Genomic DNA, 14,743 nt, shown 5'->3' on the forward strand with positions numbered 1-14,743 from the left:
TAGGCTAGAAGTAGAAGTTGTAGAGTTGGACGAGTAAGATAACAACGATAATTATCTCTTCTAGCAATGAATGGTACGTGGGATGAAGGTGAAACTTGTTGGTGACTATACGAATACGTTCACGTTGCCACTCACTTCCAATGTCGGTATGTGTTTCCAATGTCAGTGACAATAATTATTTGTTGTTGTCAATATTATGTGTTATTTTAACCCACTCTATATTATTAACATGAAAAAAGTTATCGTTGTTGCAATGCATGGTGAAGATGAGATGTACGTCTTTTGATTTTAAAAGAGGTGCCTCCAACAAGAAATGTATCACTACGAAAAAACCGAACGGGAGGGGAAGGTTATGACAAAAAAAGGAAAGATGTGTCGTGGGATGATGGTTTTGTGCTAAAATCGCAGGAGCATTTTTTTTATTTTAGCAAGCACATGTTTCATTAATCGAAAAACAAGTCACATTCTGCTAGTAAAGTATTGTTTCTCACCCTTATGCATCGGAATTTTGTGTTTTCTGTGGCATTTGAGCCAATTGAGTCTTCCTCGTTTATTCCTTGGCGCTTCATGAGCCAGGTGAGTGTTCACGTGAACAACCGATGTAGCGGACGCCCCAAAGGTGAGTGTTCGCTCGATCCCACCTCGTTGGGAGGAGTTATCATTCGCCCAGTTCATCTGGAGATGATGATCGCCAACTATTGGGGTCACAGCGAAGATCCAATGTCACGAGTGTGCACAGAAAATAAAAGTAATACTCCATATTACTCAGACGACTTTACAATCATTGAGCAACCAAAAATACTGTACATTATTCAGGCTACAAAGCCGCATTTAGGCAGCGAATCAAAATATTATAGCTAGACAATAAACCAACAAACAATAGCCAACCAAAATTTTCCATGGTATGCCTATCCCCAAGTATAAAAGGGCCCTCTCTTTCTTTCCCTATTGAGCCCAGCCTTAGCACAATTTGCTATCACCAATAGATAAAATCACCAATCCTAAATTATGTTGCTACCAGCACCACAAACCTATGCAAGGCCTGCGATATTTATGCAGCAATTCGCTGAACCAGACCTGCACCCAAGGCAGTGATGCCTTCTGCGGCATTTTGTTCATCCCTTGACAAGTACTTGTCAACCGCGGCAGCAGCTTCACGTCCTTCAGTGATGGCCCAAACAACCAGTGATTGCCCACGCCTGCAATCCCCAGCAGCGAAAATGCCATCCACACTGGTCGCGAAGTGTCCAAATTGAGCTTTGAAGTTGGACCGGTTGTCTTTCTCTAAACCCAATTGGTCAGCGATTTTCTGCAGAGAAATAAAACAGTGAGTTTGGTTGTCCAGCATTTACCATGAAGGTAAAACTCAGGCGTTACAGTAGTCCGCATAACTAACCTCCTCAGGGCCCAGGAATCCCATGGCAAGGAGAACAAGGTCTGCCTCGATGATCTCTTGTGATCCTTCAATCTCCTTGAATTGGAACCTTCCATCTACTTTCTCCCACTTCACACGCACCACCTCAAGGGCCTTTAATTTTCCATTTTCATCACCAATGAAACGCTTGGTCAAGACTTCGTAAGTCCTTGGATCATTTCCAAACTTGGTAGATGCTTCCTGATGTCCATAGTCCACTCGGAAGACTCTAGGCCACTGCACGCAGAAACAGAATGTCGGCGTAAGAGCTTATTCCAAGCTGGAAATGATATGGCCAAATTCATGTGCAAGGCAATATCGGGTTTTTTTTTTTGTATTTACCTGGGGCCAGGGGTTGTCAGCAGCTCTCTTGCTTGGTGGTTTGGTAAGAAGCTCCAGATTTACAACCCTGCTGCAACCATGCCTAACAGATGTACCGATGCAATCTGTGCCTGTGTCTCCACCACCAATGACCACCACCTTCTTCCCCTGGGCAGATATGTATCTTCCGTCCTCCAAGTTGCTATCAAGCAAGCTTTTGGTATTTGCGTGGAGAAATTCCATGGCAAAATGAACTCCAGCTAGATCACGGCCAGGAATACTGAGGTCCCTGTTCAAGGATATCCCACGCGATGTTAGCATCAAAAGATATATGCAAGTTCTTTTGAGATTGTTGCTACTCTTATACTAGTAAACTAGAAAAATAGAAATCCTCATTCCAATTAGTTACCTTGGTTTTGTGGCTCCACAAGCCAAAATAACTGCATTGTTCTCAGAACGGAGACGTTCAATTGAGTACAAAGGATCACTCCCTACATTAGCATTCACCACAAATGTTACACCCTCTTCGGCCATTAAATTGACACGGCGTTGGACAACACCAATCTTGTCTGTCTTCATGTTTGGTACTCCATACATCATAAGACCTCCTATACGATCTGAACGTTCAAATACTGTTACAAAATGGCCCATTTTATTTAGTTGATCAGCAGCGGCCAAACCAGCAGGACCACTGCCAACTATAGCAATTTTCTTTCTGCAAAAGAAACAGTTTATATCAGCAAGTGTAAGTCAAATGTACCTATTAATGAAACAAAAGCAAATAAATAAGGATATAAACCGAACTAGATGGTAAAAAAGATATACCCTGTTCTTTGAAGTGGTGGTCGTGGTACCATCCATCCCTCTTCAAAACCCTTGTCTATAATTGAGCATTCTATGCTTTTGATTGATACTGGGTTCTGATTAATGCCAAGAACACAAGAACCCTCACAAGGAGCAGGGCACACACGTCCAGTAAATTCAGGGAAGTTGTTTGTCTCGAGTAGGCGATCCAATGCTTCACGCCATCTATTCTGGTGAACTAATTCATTGAACTCTGGGATCTTATTTCCAAGGGGACAACCAGCACCTGAGCTTTCCTGTACAAATAATCATAAAATTTAGCATCTCAATGTAATATGTAGTCAATGATTAAACATATCACCTTAAACCCACGATAAATCTAACTAGTACAATCAACAATGTTAAATAGAAAAGTCAGCGTCACCTGATGACAGTAAGGAGTGCCACAATCCATGCAACGAGCAGACTGTGTACTTATCAGTGGCCCTGGAACTGACTCAATGGCAACCTCGTTCCAATCTTTAACACGCTCATTTGGATCACGGTAAGAAACACCCTCTCGCTCATATGTTATAAAACCCCGGTACTTTTTGGCATTGGCAACACGTGTTGGTCGGCTGGATGACTTCTCTGTTTGTATTTTCTGTAGATCAAAGTTAATCTAATTAGGGGGGAAATAAAAGTTCACACAGTAGTGGCAATGTGTATCATTGCAATTTGTGATAGATAAACTTAAATGGAGAATGCTGTCTCTGCTATAAATTTAAATTGAAAAGGTATGCAGAAGAATTATTACTTAAATCATATATTACCTTAGTTGTCACAGAAACACCATTTGCCACCTTAGGTTCCTTTGTAGACCTAGCTGCAGCCTTTTCTGCCTTCATTTCTTCCAGAACCCTCTTATAATCCCTTGGATATACTTTTACAAATTTTGGAAGAAGGCTGTCGAATTTAGAGAGGATGTCTTTAGCCAGGACACTCTCTGTGTGAAGTCGATGTTGCTCTATCATCATTTTCAAAGTGGTTATATCATCCTCTTCCTCCACATGATATAGATCAACTAACTCAGGGTTACAGCGTGCACTGAATGTCCCATCAACATCATAAACATAAGCGATGCCTCCACTCATCCCAGCAGCAAAATTTCTTCCTGTTTTACCAAGGATGACTACAATACCCCCTGTCATGTACTCACATCCATGATCGCCAATTCCTTCAACCACTGTCCGAGCACCAGAATTACGAACACAAAACCTTTCTGCTGCCATTCCATTGAAATATGCTTCTCCCTTGGTAGCACCATACAGGGCCACATTACCAATGACAATATTGTCTTCTGGACTAAATGTACTGTTCCTGGGTGGGTACACAACAATCTTTCCACCAGATAATCCTTTGCCAACGTAATCATTGCTGTCTCCTTCAAGCTCAAGGGTTATTCCAGGACAGAGAAAAGCACCAAGACTCTGACCAGCACTTCCAGTGAGTTTCACATGAATGGTTCCAGGATCTAATCCCTTCATGTGATAACGTTTTGTGACTTCATGGCTAAGGGTAGTGCCAACTGCCCGATTAGTGTTCTTGATTGGAGTCTCGATGAAAACACGAACTTCCTTTTCAAGCGCGGCCGTTGATAAAGCTATGAGTTTGTTATCCAAAGCCAAGTCAAGGCCATGGTCTTGCTTTTCAACACAGTACTGAGCAGCCCCAGGACGAATCTTTGCAGCTGGTGTTAAGATCAGTGAGAGATCAATATTCTCAAGTTTCTCATTGCTCTTCACTACTTCTGGATCAACTTCAAGCATATCAGAGCGTCCAACCATTTCATTAATTGTACGGAGGCCAAGCTGAGCCATAATTTCTCTTAGCTCCTCAGCAAGCATGAAGAAAAAATTAATGACATGCTCTGGTTCTCCAGCAAATTTTTCTCGGAGCACTGGATCTTGAGTAGCTATACCAACAGGGCAAGTGTTGGTATGACATTTCCGCATCATAATGCAGCCAAGTGTGATCAGTGGAGCAGTGCTGAAACCAAATTCCTCTGCACCAAGTAAGCATGCCACAGCAACATCTCTACCAGTTTTTAACTGGCCATCTGTTTGTAGGACAGCTCGACCACGAAGTCCATTTGCCACTAAAGTTTGATGTGTCTCGGCCAATCCTAGTTCCCATGGAAGTCCAGCATTCTTGATACCTGTCCATCTTGATGCACCGGTGCCACCATCATGGCCAGAAATAAGAACGTGGTCTGCATGTCCTTTTACAACACCGCTAGCTACAACTCCTACACCAGCCTCAGACACTAGTTTCACGCTGATTCGAGCTCGAGGATTTGAATTCTACAGAGAAGACACACATGAATATCACTGCATCAGCAGGTAACATTTGCAAAATGAGTTTTTCAAAAAGGAGAGTAAACCCCCAAATGGAGACACATGCATATGTGCAAGATCAATTGTACCAGTTTAGCAAAAGTGATTCTACCTTCTCAGAAGGGTTAGACCATCACAGTGTTTATAGAGAACTAATATAATCTAGAAGTAACGACTAACAACCATACATTAATAGACACAGATTCCTTGGCTATAGAAGAGCATCAGGTAATGTACCTTAAGGTCATGGATAAGCTGTGCAAGATCCTCGATAGAATATATATCATGGTGAGGAGGTGGACTAATAAGCCCGACGCCGGCTGTAGAATGTCTGGTAACTGCAATGTCACCGATAACCTTGTGACCTGGAAGCTCACCACCTTCACCAGGCTTAGCACCCTATACATATAAGATACAAAAAAAGGAATGAATGTCAACCACGTAACATTGAATACAGTTGCTTTCTATAAACTGGTGTCATTCTCGTGATTGCAGAATGTGCAAAATTGTCAAGTACCTGAGCCATTTTTATCTGCAGCTCATCTGCATTAGTCAGATAATAGCTGGAAACTCCAAATCGTCCACTGGCAACTTGCTTGATTGCACTTCGTTTTGGATTCATCGACCCATCAGAAAGAGGTTCCATCCGAGAAGGCTGCTCCCCTCCCTCCCCTAAATTAGCAGATGGGTAAAATGAGTATAGTTTAGGAGTGAAGATAATAAATACTATATATATATATATATATATATTAACTGTGTAATACAAACAAATCAAAGGGTCCCCAAAGAAGAATGCTGTGTGCAAGCTGTCTGCAGGGATGTATTCTATGCAAGCAGAAGTTAAATCATGCTATGATGAAATAGAATAATTTGCTTTGAGAAGTGCATTCAACATCCACAGATAGATGGAAAGCTTAGAAGTTAACTCTTGCTATGAACTAGGATAATTTGTTTCCAGAAGTGCATTCAACATCAACAGGAAGATGAAAAGCTTAGCGCATTAGGTGTAGTATATATACAAGTATGTCCACAAGTAAATATGACAAGAGTATAGTTTTCATCTGATAACATCAAAATAAGTAGTATATTTTTTGACATGGTCATGAATAAAGCACTGACTTCAAGGGCATATTTAAACAGTAGAAACGTAGACACCACTAATAGCACAAATAATAAGAAAAATATGTTATGCAACAAGGCTCTAAGAGCTGATGTGCAAGTAAAGCTACATGATTTCATCATAAGGTAACAAAAAGCCAAAGGCTAAATGTCACACATGCATGACATACCTGTGTTAGATTTGCCTCCAAGTTTGTTCATGGCCACGGCAAGGGCAGTATGTGCCTCCAACGAAATAGATCCATAACTCATTGCTCCAGTACAAAAGCGTTTCACTATCTCACTTGCAGGTTCAACCTCATCCAAAGAAATCTTGCTAGTGCTATCTATAAATTTCAGCATACCACGCAGATTGCACGCCTTGTTGAGCTCTTGAATTCGCTTAGAATATTCTTTGTATGCTGCACGGCTGTTTACTTTGGCTGCTTCTTGCAATTTTGCCATTGCAAGAGGATCATTTAAATGGACTTCGCCATTTTTCCTCCAGTGGTAATCCCCTGGATTGGGAAGGGCTTTTGCATCTGCGCTGCCAGGCGGAGGTGTTCTTGATGGGAAAGCCAACTCGTGAAGACGGAGAGCATCACGAGCAAGCATTTCAAATGTTGCGCCCTCAATTCTGCTAGGAGTGCCTTCAAAACACTTTTGAATCACTTCAGAAGAAAGTCCAAGAGCTTCAAAAATTTGTGCCCCTTTGTAAGATGCAAGGGTGGATATTCCCATCTTTGCAAGAACTTTCATCATTCCATAGATGGAAGCATAAAAATATTTTTCAACAAGTTCCTCCTTTGAGTCAGTGGGAGCAATCTTCCCATCAGTCTGCAAGCACCAAATTGCTTCAATGGCCAAATAAGGGCATATAGCATCTGCACCAAATCCAACGAGTGTACAGAAATGGTGCACTTCACGAGGTTCAGCAGACTCAACCAACAATCCTACGCGTGTCCTCTCAAGATTTGCAACGAGGTGTTGATGTACTGCTCCAACTGCTAAGAGGGAACTGACAGCAACACGGTCTGAAGAAAATCCTGAATCAAGAAAATACAACAAATTTCAGATATTGAAAGGTATTGAACTGCATAAAGTTATACACTTGACCCATCTGTTAGAATTGTTTTGCCACCTTGTGAATAATTAGTACCATCAAACAATGGGATGGCAAGTATAAAGTGAACTGTCACTAACCTCTGTCTGAGAGAACTAAAATTTTGTATCCCTTGCGGATAGCTTCCCGGGCTTCAGCACAAATTCTATTCAAAGTTTCTTCCAAGCCCTTCCTTCCAGACTTCTTAGGATAAGTTATGTCAAGCACCTTGCTGCGCCAACCACGGTAGTCCATCTTCTTGATAGATTCAATTTCATCGATTGACACCAACGGACCTTTAAGTGCAAGGCGGTTGCATTGCTTTTCTGTTATTTCCAACAAATCTCCTTCTGGCCCAATCATACATTCCATAGATGTAACAATCTTCTCCCTAATTGGGTCAATTGGAGGATTTGTTACTTGTGCAAACATCTGCTTGAAGTACTCAAAAGTCAGCTTCTCTCTGTTTGACATCACTGCTAGGGGTGCATCATTTCCCATTGATCCAAGAGCTTCCACTCCATCTTTAGCCATTGGCAGCAGCAACATTTCTAGGGCTTCCACTGTGTATCTGTAGTTAATCGGTAGGATCATTAGCCAGCAGAAATTGAAACATGAGTGATAGACGACAATGTTCAATCCTTGCTTACCCAAACGCCTTTAGTGGATTCACAATTCCATTGATGCCTACACATTCCTTGTTCTCGTTTGTTTGCTACACCAAATTGTAAAAGAAAATCAAAATCACCATGTTAATTATGGTTTACAGATTTTCATCACAAATAATCCAGTCGAGTTTGTAATCCAGTGAATGAGTCTGTTGGAACACGCAAGTACTTACCGGAATAGAACCAGAAATGCTTGGAGCAACTCTGTCAGTTTCTGGGACAGATTCTACAATGTCTTTGAGGTATATCTTTTGTCTCTTGAGCCATTCTCCATAGGGGTGAGCTTTGGAGTACTGTGCCTTGAGTGCTTCATCATCTACTACAGTGTGGTTGTCAAAGTCAACGAGTAACATCATTCCAGGGTTAAGCCGACCCTTTCTCAACACATCTTGGGCAGGAATATCCACAACACCAACTTCACTACCCATGACCACACGCCCACTGTGGGTCACATAAAATCGACCAGGCCTAAGGCCATTCCGATCCAGGGTAGCTCCAAGGTAACGGCCATCAGTAACTACAGGTGGTGCCCATGTTAGCTTAAGTAATCAGTCAGAAGTATGATAAAAAAAATAGGAAACGGGTTTAAGTTTTTTACAAGATATGAGAGCAGGTCCATCCCAAGGCTCCATAAGGGCTGACAAGAACTCGTACAGAGCTTTCTTCTCAGGGTCCATGTTTACATCATTCTGCCACGCCTCAGGGATCATCATCATCACAGCTTCTGGCAGGCTTCTTCCACCTCGGATAAGGAGCTCAAGAACACCATCAAATGCACCTAGAATTCACATGTTTCTTCACACTTAGTAACTCGCAAAACCAACATGAATTTTTATTTGCCTAGTGGAATTCATGCTGTATATTAGGCTGCGGACCTGAATCTGAAGAAGTGGCATCCACAATTGGAAGAATTTTTGACATTTCATCCTGTGATAGGCCAAGCTTCTCACACTTCAAGAGACCCTCACGAGCTTTCATCCTGCCAGATATGCAATAGGCATCATAAATCCAGACGACAAGTGCATATTGAGATGATTGTGTCTACCTAGAAATGGTTATAGCAGAGACGAAAAGGTTTGACAAGATTACCAGTTCTTGTTCCCTTTGAGAGTATTGATCTCTCCATTGTGGCCTAAGACACGCATGGGCTGTGCTCGGTCCCAACTGGGGAAGGTGTTGGTGGAGAACCTTGAATGAACCTGTTTCAATAAATGACTTTCAGAAATCATATTATAATCAATCTTTTGCAGGTATTCAAAACATATCTTCCTAGTGAAGAACGAATTTTGTAAAAAAAAACGTTAGATGCATACAATTTCATGCAAAACAGTTGGGAGCCCTAAGCTACCTCAAACCAAACACAATTTCTTCGGTCACATCCTGAAGAGTCGGCAAGCAGTCGGCCATAGCAGAACTGCAGCTGGACTCTGCAACATGGTTATCGGGTATCAACTAAAAGAAGTTTCTAGTACTTCACTTAAGGCATCACGAACCAGGACTGAAATAGCATATGAATAGACAACTCAAATTTGATGTCCGCACAGGAGCGAGTCTTGATCTTACAACTGGCTTGCTATTATTGGTTCCCATCCGCTGACTACGACCATGACTTTTGCTGTAAGAGTATCAAGGTTTTGTATTTACCAGAGCCATATAACTGGAGAAGTTTTCATGACCTATATCCGCATAGTAGTACCCCTGAAGCTGAGACGGCATAAGCTGGCCCTTGTAGACAATGGTCCTGGAAAACCACAGTAAGAAGATTTAACAATAATTATTATTCACATGAATACAACAAAAAATGAATGTCCTTGCATTACAGATTTCTAACGCTTAAGAAATAGTCCAGGATTGTTTTCCCTGGTCTGCGTTCCTATCGTTTTTTGTGGTGTTGGTAATATTCCATTACAGTGAGGAGCTTAACTGGGCTCCCTGATCTCAACTTCATCAGTTTGTAGTGAAAATGAAATTCAGAAGAAGTAAGGACCTTGAAGATAGAGAGCACATGTAGAAATCTCTCTCTCCTCCACGCTTAAGATTCAGCGCGGCTCGAATAGACACAATTGAGAGCCTCCTCAGGATAAACAACTGTGATAATTGATGTGTTAGTTAAGAGGAAAGCTCATTACATGTGTTTAGAGAAAATTAAACGCATGGAGGACCTGCTGTTCGAAGTCAGCCTTGGATTTTGAACTCTTGGTGAGGAAAACCTGCTCAATCGCTGGTTCAGTGTCGAGCGCAGATTGGCCCAAGTCTGAATTGTCAGTGGGAACCTGGCGCCATCCAAGTATGGAATGTCCTAGCGACTCCGCAACCTGCATTAATAAAAACAATTCAAGACATGAGCTTATAATCGCAGACTCGCCTCACACGCTCTCTAATTGTCTATACAGCAACCCACCAACCTTTGTAAACTCAGTTTTGCTCCTCTCGCGGCGCTTCTCATCGGTTGGCAGGAAGACCATTCCAACAGCATACTCACCCGGTGGTGGTAACTCAAATCCGGCATCCTTTGTCACCTGAGGAAATAGCATAGCAACACCCAAGATGAATAACTCTGTAAGGTAAACTGAGTTTGCTTGCAATTATCGTTGATTCACCTCACGGAAGAAGTTGTGTGGTAGAGCAACGAGAATGCCGGCACCATCACCAGTGTTTTTCTCACAGCCGCATGCACCACGGTGGGCCATTCTCTCGAGCATCTGAATGGCATCGACGACCTGTAAAGTAAATCACAGCAAAATCAATATCTCAACGTGGTAGATATAAAAGAGAGAAACTGCGGCGGTGTCCTTGGTGCAAAGAACTCACGGTCGCCCGGTTGTCAACGCCCGACAGCTCGGCGACGAAGCCAACGCCGCACGAGTCGCGCTCGAACGCCGGGTCGTATAGCCCAATGCTGCTCTCGGGTAGCAGGGACAAGGGCCTGATCGATTCGGCGTCGCGCGCCGCGGCCCGAGGCGGGCGTGGCGCAACGCGTTCCTCGGTGCGCTGCGGGCCGCCGAGGAACCCGCCCTCAAGGGACATGGCGCCGTGCGCCTGCCTCGCGGAGCGGCCCGGCGCGGCCGCCGAGTGGCTGCGCCGTGCCCTGCGACCGGCGCCCGGCGGCGCCGCGTGCTTCAAACCAATCCCCTGCGCCGTCGGCATGGCTGCACCCCACGCCTCAGTCTATCACCTGTCATGCAACAATCAACCATGCGACGAGCATTAGACGGCGCGCATAAAACCAATCTCCTACTGCAGGCGAGCACAAAAAAGTAGTAGAAATACATGGCGAACAAAGGAATCAATATAAATACTTAAAAACAAGAGCAACAGAAAGCTCGAAGTTGTCCCCTTCCCCACATGTCACGACCAAAAGCAAGGAGAAACAAACAGCCTGCCCACGCTGGCTGCGATGGAACAGAGATGGAAAAACAATCACCAGACCAAACGCCTCAGCGACGGGGCCGGCCAGAGACGAACAGATCTACCAACCCCCCCGCACGGCGCCGCCGCCGCCTGCTGGACAGGGGAGGAAGGAAGATTCAGAGACCGCACGCACGCACGCGCGCCCGGGGGCGCAGAATCGAAACACCAACAGCAGATCGAATAAAAATAAGGGGAAACGGCCACCTACTACGCACGCACGCCCGCGCGGACAGAGCCAAACCAGTTGCTCTCTCTCTCTATGCGTCCATGTATCTATCTACCCATCTATCCACCTACGGATTCTCGTCCTGGCAAAAGCTGGGAGGGGCGCAGGACGGACGGGTACCTCTCGGTCTTATAGCGCTCTCAGCCGCCTGGGCAGGCCTGGGGACGATGATGGGACCGATGCGCGATCTCGCAAGTGTCGCCGCCTGACCCCGCGGGTCTCGTGTCCCTCGCCGGGCGGCCGACCGGCGGCTAGCGACGGGGAAGGGCTGGCGGAGGGCGTGCGAACGTACGTGCGTGCAGATTGGAAGCGCGCCGCCTCCGTCGCCTCTCTCTCTCTCTATCCCTCCCTGACCTCTCCTCGGAGTATTGGGGCGTTTAAGGCGATGCTTGGCCCTGCATTTATAGAGGCGGAGCTCGCTCGCCGTGCCTGCCAACCCCTCGCCTCGTCCCCACACACCCACTATATTTCCGCCCCCTGTGTGGCTCCCTCCTCCAAATCTCCTTTTAGCAATTCTTTTTTTTTTTCTCTCTTGCTCCTATATTACAGGTCGTTGCCAACCGACGGTATCTTCCCCATTTGCGTATCCGCCCCCATGGAGAAGAGGAATTCCATGTCACGTGTAGCCTACAGCTTCTCGTGAGCCCATCGTGTGACTCCCTTGATCTCCGAGGACCCGTGAGGAAGAATCTCTTTTGGGGCAGGCACCGATTTTTTTAAATAAAACCGGAAAGGGGTTGGAGTTGGTTCGTGTTTCCTAGTCCCCGTTGGCGCTGCTCCAGTCCAAGCGAGGCCCGCCGGCCAGATCAGCCGCGACCGCGACCCACGACGGGCGGGCGAGCGGGAGCCGCCCGTGGCGCGTGGGGGCCACGTCCGGCCTCTGATCGGACGGCCCGGGCCGCGGCCGCTGCAGCCGCTCACGCGGAGAGCCACAGCCGCTTTGGCGGTTAGTAGTGCGTACTACCTGGTTTCCTTCTTGTATTTATCTACTGCCTTTATCTGGTAGGTAAATCAATCTCTGGTTGATGCGTGGATTTTGGGTTTGAATTTCCAATCCCACCACCGTAGAAGCAAAATCCAGATCCGGTTGCCTCGATTATTATTTTTATGACGCTGCCGGTCGTCTCGATTTGATTGGTCCGATGCCACCACGCCTACCTCGTCGAGGGGCGGCCTTGCGAAGCAGAGTGGGCCCACGTGTCGGCCGAGGTAGGCGCTTTCTGGGGAAAGCTTCTTCTGCACGTGTCCATTGACACCGTGGATTCCCTGCAATGCTATACGTGCACATCATTTTTTTTCTAAGGCCGGTTTTTTCGAGAGCAACTCCGACGGAACGGTTTATTTGTCCGTTTTTTGTCCGTTTGAATCGGTTCGGCGGATAAGAACACTCGCTTTTGCGTTTGAGTCGACGCACGCGTCGACGCTGGCCCGATCCATTTTGACGATGCGTGAAAAAAAAATGTGCAAACATTTTTGAAAGTAAAATTAAATTTTAAAGCCGGTCACGAAGGTCGGCGAGAGTCCAATGCTGGAGGTAGGCAGCCTCCTGCTGCGTTGTCGCGCCAACCAGATGGACGGCGCGCTCACCCGCTCGCGGAGGCAGCCGGTCTACTGGTAGACCTCCGGCTGCAACTCAGTCTTCGACGGAAGGGGCACGACGCAGTCGCCTGCGGCGGATAGCGTGATGGCCTCCGCGAGCTGCGCCTCATACGCCGCATCATCCTCCTCGTCCTTACACCGCTCTTCTTCCTCACTCTCGCGGAGAACGGCTGCCAGCACCGTCTGGTAGGCGGCCTTCGCCTCCTGGTCCTCGTGCGAATGACGAACGGGGGCGGCGCAGGGCCTGGCTGCACGTCGCACACGCCGCGTCGGTGCTGCTCCTCGTGCTCGAGCGCGAACCATACCTCCTAGTCGGGAGAGTCGGTCGCGTAAATGGGGTTGAGTCGCTGCTCCGGCGTCAGCTGCCGTTGCCGGCGACTCACCTCCTCCGCGTGCGCCCATGCCGACCGCGGTACAGCCAACATCGGGATCCTCTTCGAATCCAGATGCCTGTCGTGGGGAAGGGTCACGTCTGGGTATGGCGGGCGGGATGCGGTGCTCCCAGTGCCACTGTGCTTGGTGCACCAGGACGCTGATACGATGGCGAGGCCGGCGGCAAGACGCCGACAGGGGGAGCGCGGGGGGATGGACGGCGGGGGGCTTGCCCCTATTTTGGGCGGAGAAGCCGACCATGGGTGCTGGCTAGGATTTGGTCGCCCACGAGGGAGCAGAGAGGTGGCGAGATGGGGACGGGGGTCTGGAAACAGATGAGGCCGAACCCCACCGCACGCTCGGATTAAAAAAGGCTGACCGCGATCGCTGACGTGTGAGCCCGTGGAGGGCGACCGTCATTAATTATGTTGACCGCGGGTAGTTGGGGCGGCCATCGAGAGGGCACACGCGCGTCCGCACCGACGCATTTCAGCCCTGAATTTGGGCAGGAAATGGGTCGACGCGGACGCAAAGCGGACGCATTTTGGCAATGAATCTGTGCATTGGGCCATCACCTTCGTCCGCGCGAACCCAAACGAACAGCTACGGACGAAATCGGTCGCCCCATTGGAGTTGCTCTCATGGCTTAAAAAATAAGTCGCCATCTTCCTAGTTTTTTCGATAAGCTACCTCTCATATTCATTGAAACTTCTAAACTAGTTATGGGATAACTAATTTAGTGTAACAGCCCGAGACCGACGCTCGAGAAGATTCCCCTTTTATTTCGTTGTCGCCGTGTTAATTATTGGTTTGTTGCATTCATCATGTCATCATTGCCATCATGCCATTAAGTTTTTTTGCATCTCATATAAATAAATTGCATGGATCTTTAGATCTATTTAAATTGAGGGATTCACATGATGATTCTCTTGATAACATATCCTCCCAATGTTTTAGGGAGCTACTATAAAAATTATTCCATATTTGTTTTGGAATCACCCATGAACACAATTACATTTTAAACCCCATGCTCAAATTACCCTCGCTTTCCTTTCTTTTCTTTCTTTGCTAATTTCTAGAGATAGTTAGAGTAGAGAGAGGGATTTGTGAGAGGGAAGCCGAGCGTGTTGCAAAGCTGGCCCAAGGCCCAACCACCCCACCACCGAAACCCTAGCCTCTCCCTGATCTCGTCACTCCTCTCATTCCCGTCGCGTCCCTCACCTCGCCTCACAACACACCCACGTAGAGGGAGGAGCAGTGACCCTCGACCCCGACATGGCTTTGAGCCCGCTGCCGAAAGCCAGCTGCCGCGCCCAGGTACCTGCCCCGCGAGCCCTTAAGCTCCACCCGTGC

At 46.6% G+C, this 14,743-nt stretch overlaps 1 protein-coding gene across 4 annotated transcripts; it reads right to left on the bottom strand.

Annotated features, from left to right (window-relative positions):
• Nucleotides 1-743: 743 nt before the first annotated feature.
• LOC123444122 (glutamate synthase 1 [NADH], chloroplastic) lies at nucleotides 744-11,782 on the bottom strand. Of its 4 annotated transcripts, none has more exons than XM_045120737.1 (23): nucleotides 11,540-11,782; nucleotides 10,594-10,957; nucleotides 10,383-10,502; nucleotides 10,188-10,301; nucleotides 9,945-10,097; nucleotides 9,770-9,870; nucleotides 9,427-9,523; nucleotides 8,872-8,981; nucleotides 8,658-8,761; nucleotides 8,381-8,560; nucleotides 7,956-8,299; nucleotides 7,765-7,829; nucleotides 7,216-7,685; nucleotides 6,204-7,058; nucleotides 5,432-5,586; nucleotides 5,152-5,313; nucleotides 3,352-4,881; nucleotides 2,964-3,182; nucleotides 2,561-2,835; nucleotides 2,145-2,450; nucleotides 1,757-2,024; nucleotides 1,397-1,651; nucleotides 744-1,309 (listed from the first exon to the last, which is right to left on the bottom strand). In XM_045120737.1, exons 2-23 carry the CDS (start codon nucleotides 10,927-10,929, stop codon nucleotides 1,052-1,054), a joined length of 6,477 nt encoding a protein of 2,158 aa, XP_044976672.1. In that variant the 5' UTR covers nucleotides 10,930-10,957; nucleotides 11,540-11,782; the 3' UTR covers nucleotides 744-1,051. The 4 variants fall into 4 exon arrangements, with proteins under 4 accessions (XP_044976672.1, XP_044976673.1, XP_044976674.1 ...); XM_045120738.1 differs by lacking the exon at nucleotides 11,540-11,782 and adding an exon at nucleotides 11,207-11,290; XM_045120739.1 differs by lacking the exons at nucleotides 9,427-9,523; nucleotides 9,770-9,870; nucleotides 9,945-10,097; ... (2 more) ...; nucleotides 10,594-10,957; nucleotides 11,540-11,782 and adding an exon at nucleotides 9,131-9,203.
• Nucleotides 11,783-14,743: the final 2,961 nt, after the last annotated feature.

This window comes from Hordeum vulgare, chromosome 3H (genome assembly GCF_904849725.1).
Source record: "Hordeum vulgare subsp. vulgare chromosome 3H, MorexV3_pseudomolecules_assembly, whole genome shotgun sequence".
Classification (NCBI taxonomy): domain Eukaryota; kingdom Viridiplantae; phylum Streptophyta; class Magnoliopsida; order Poales; family Poaceae; genus Hordeum; species Hordeum vulgare.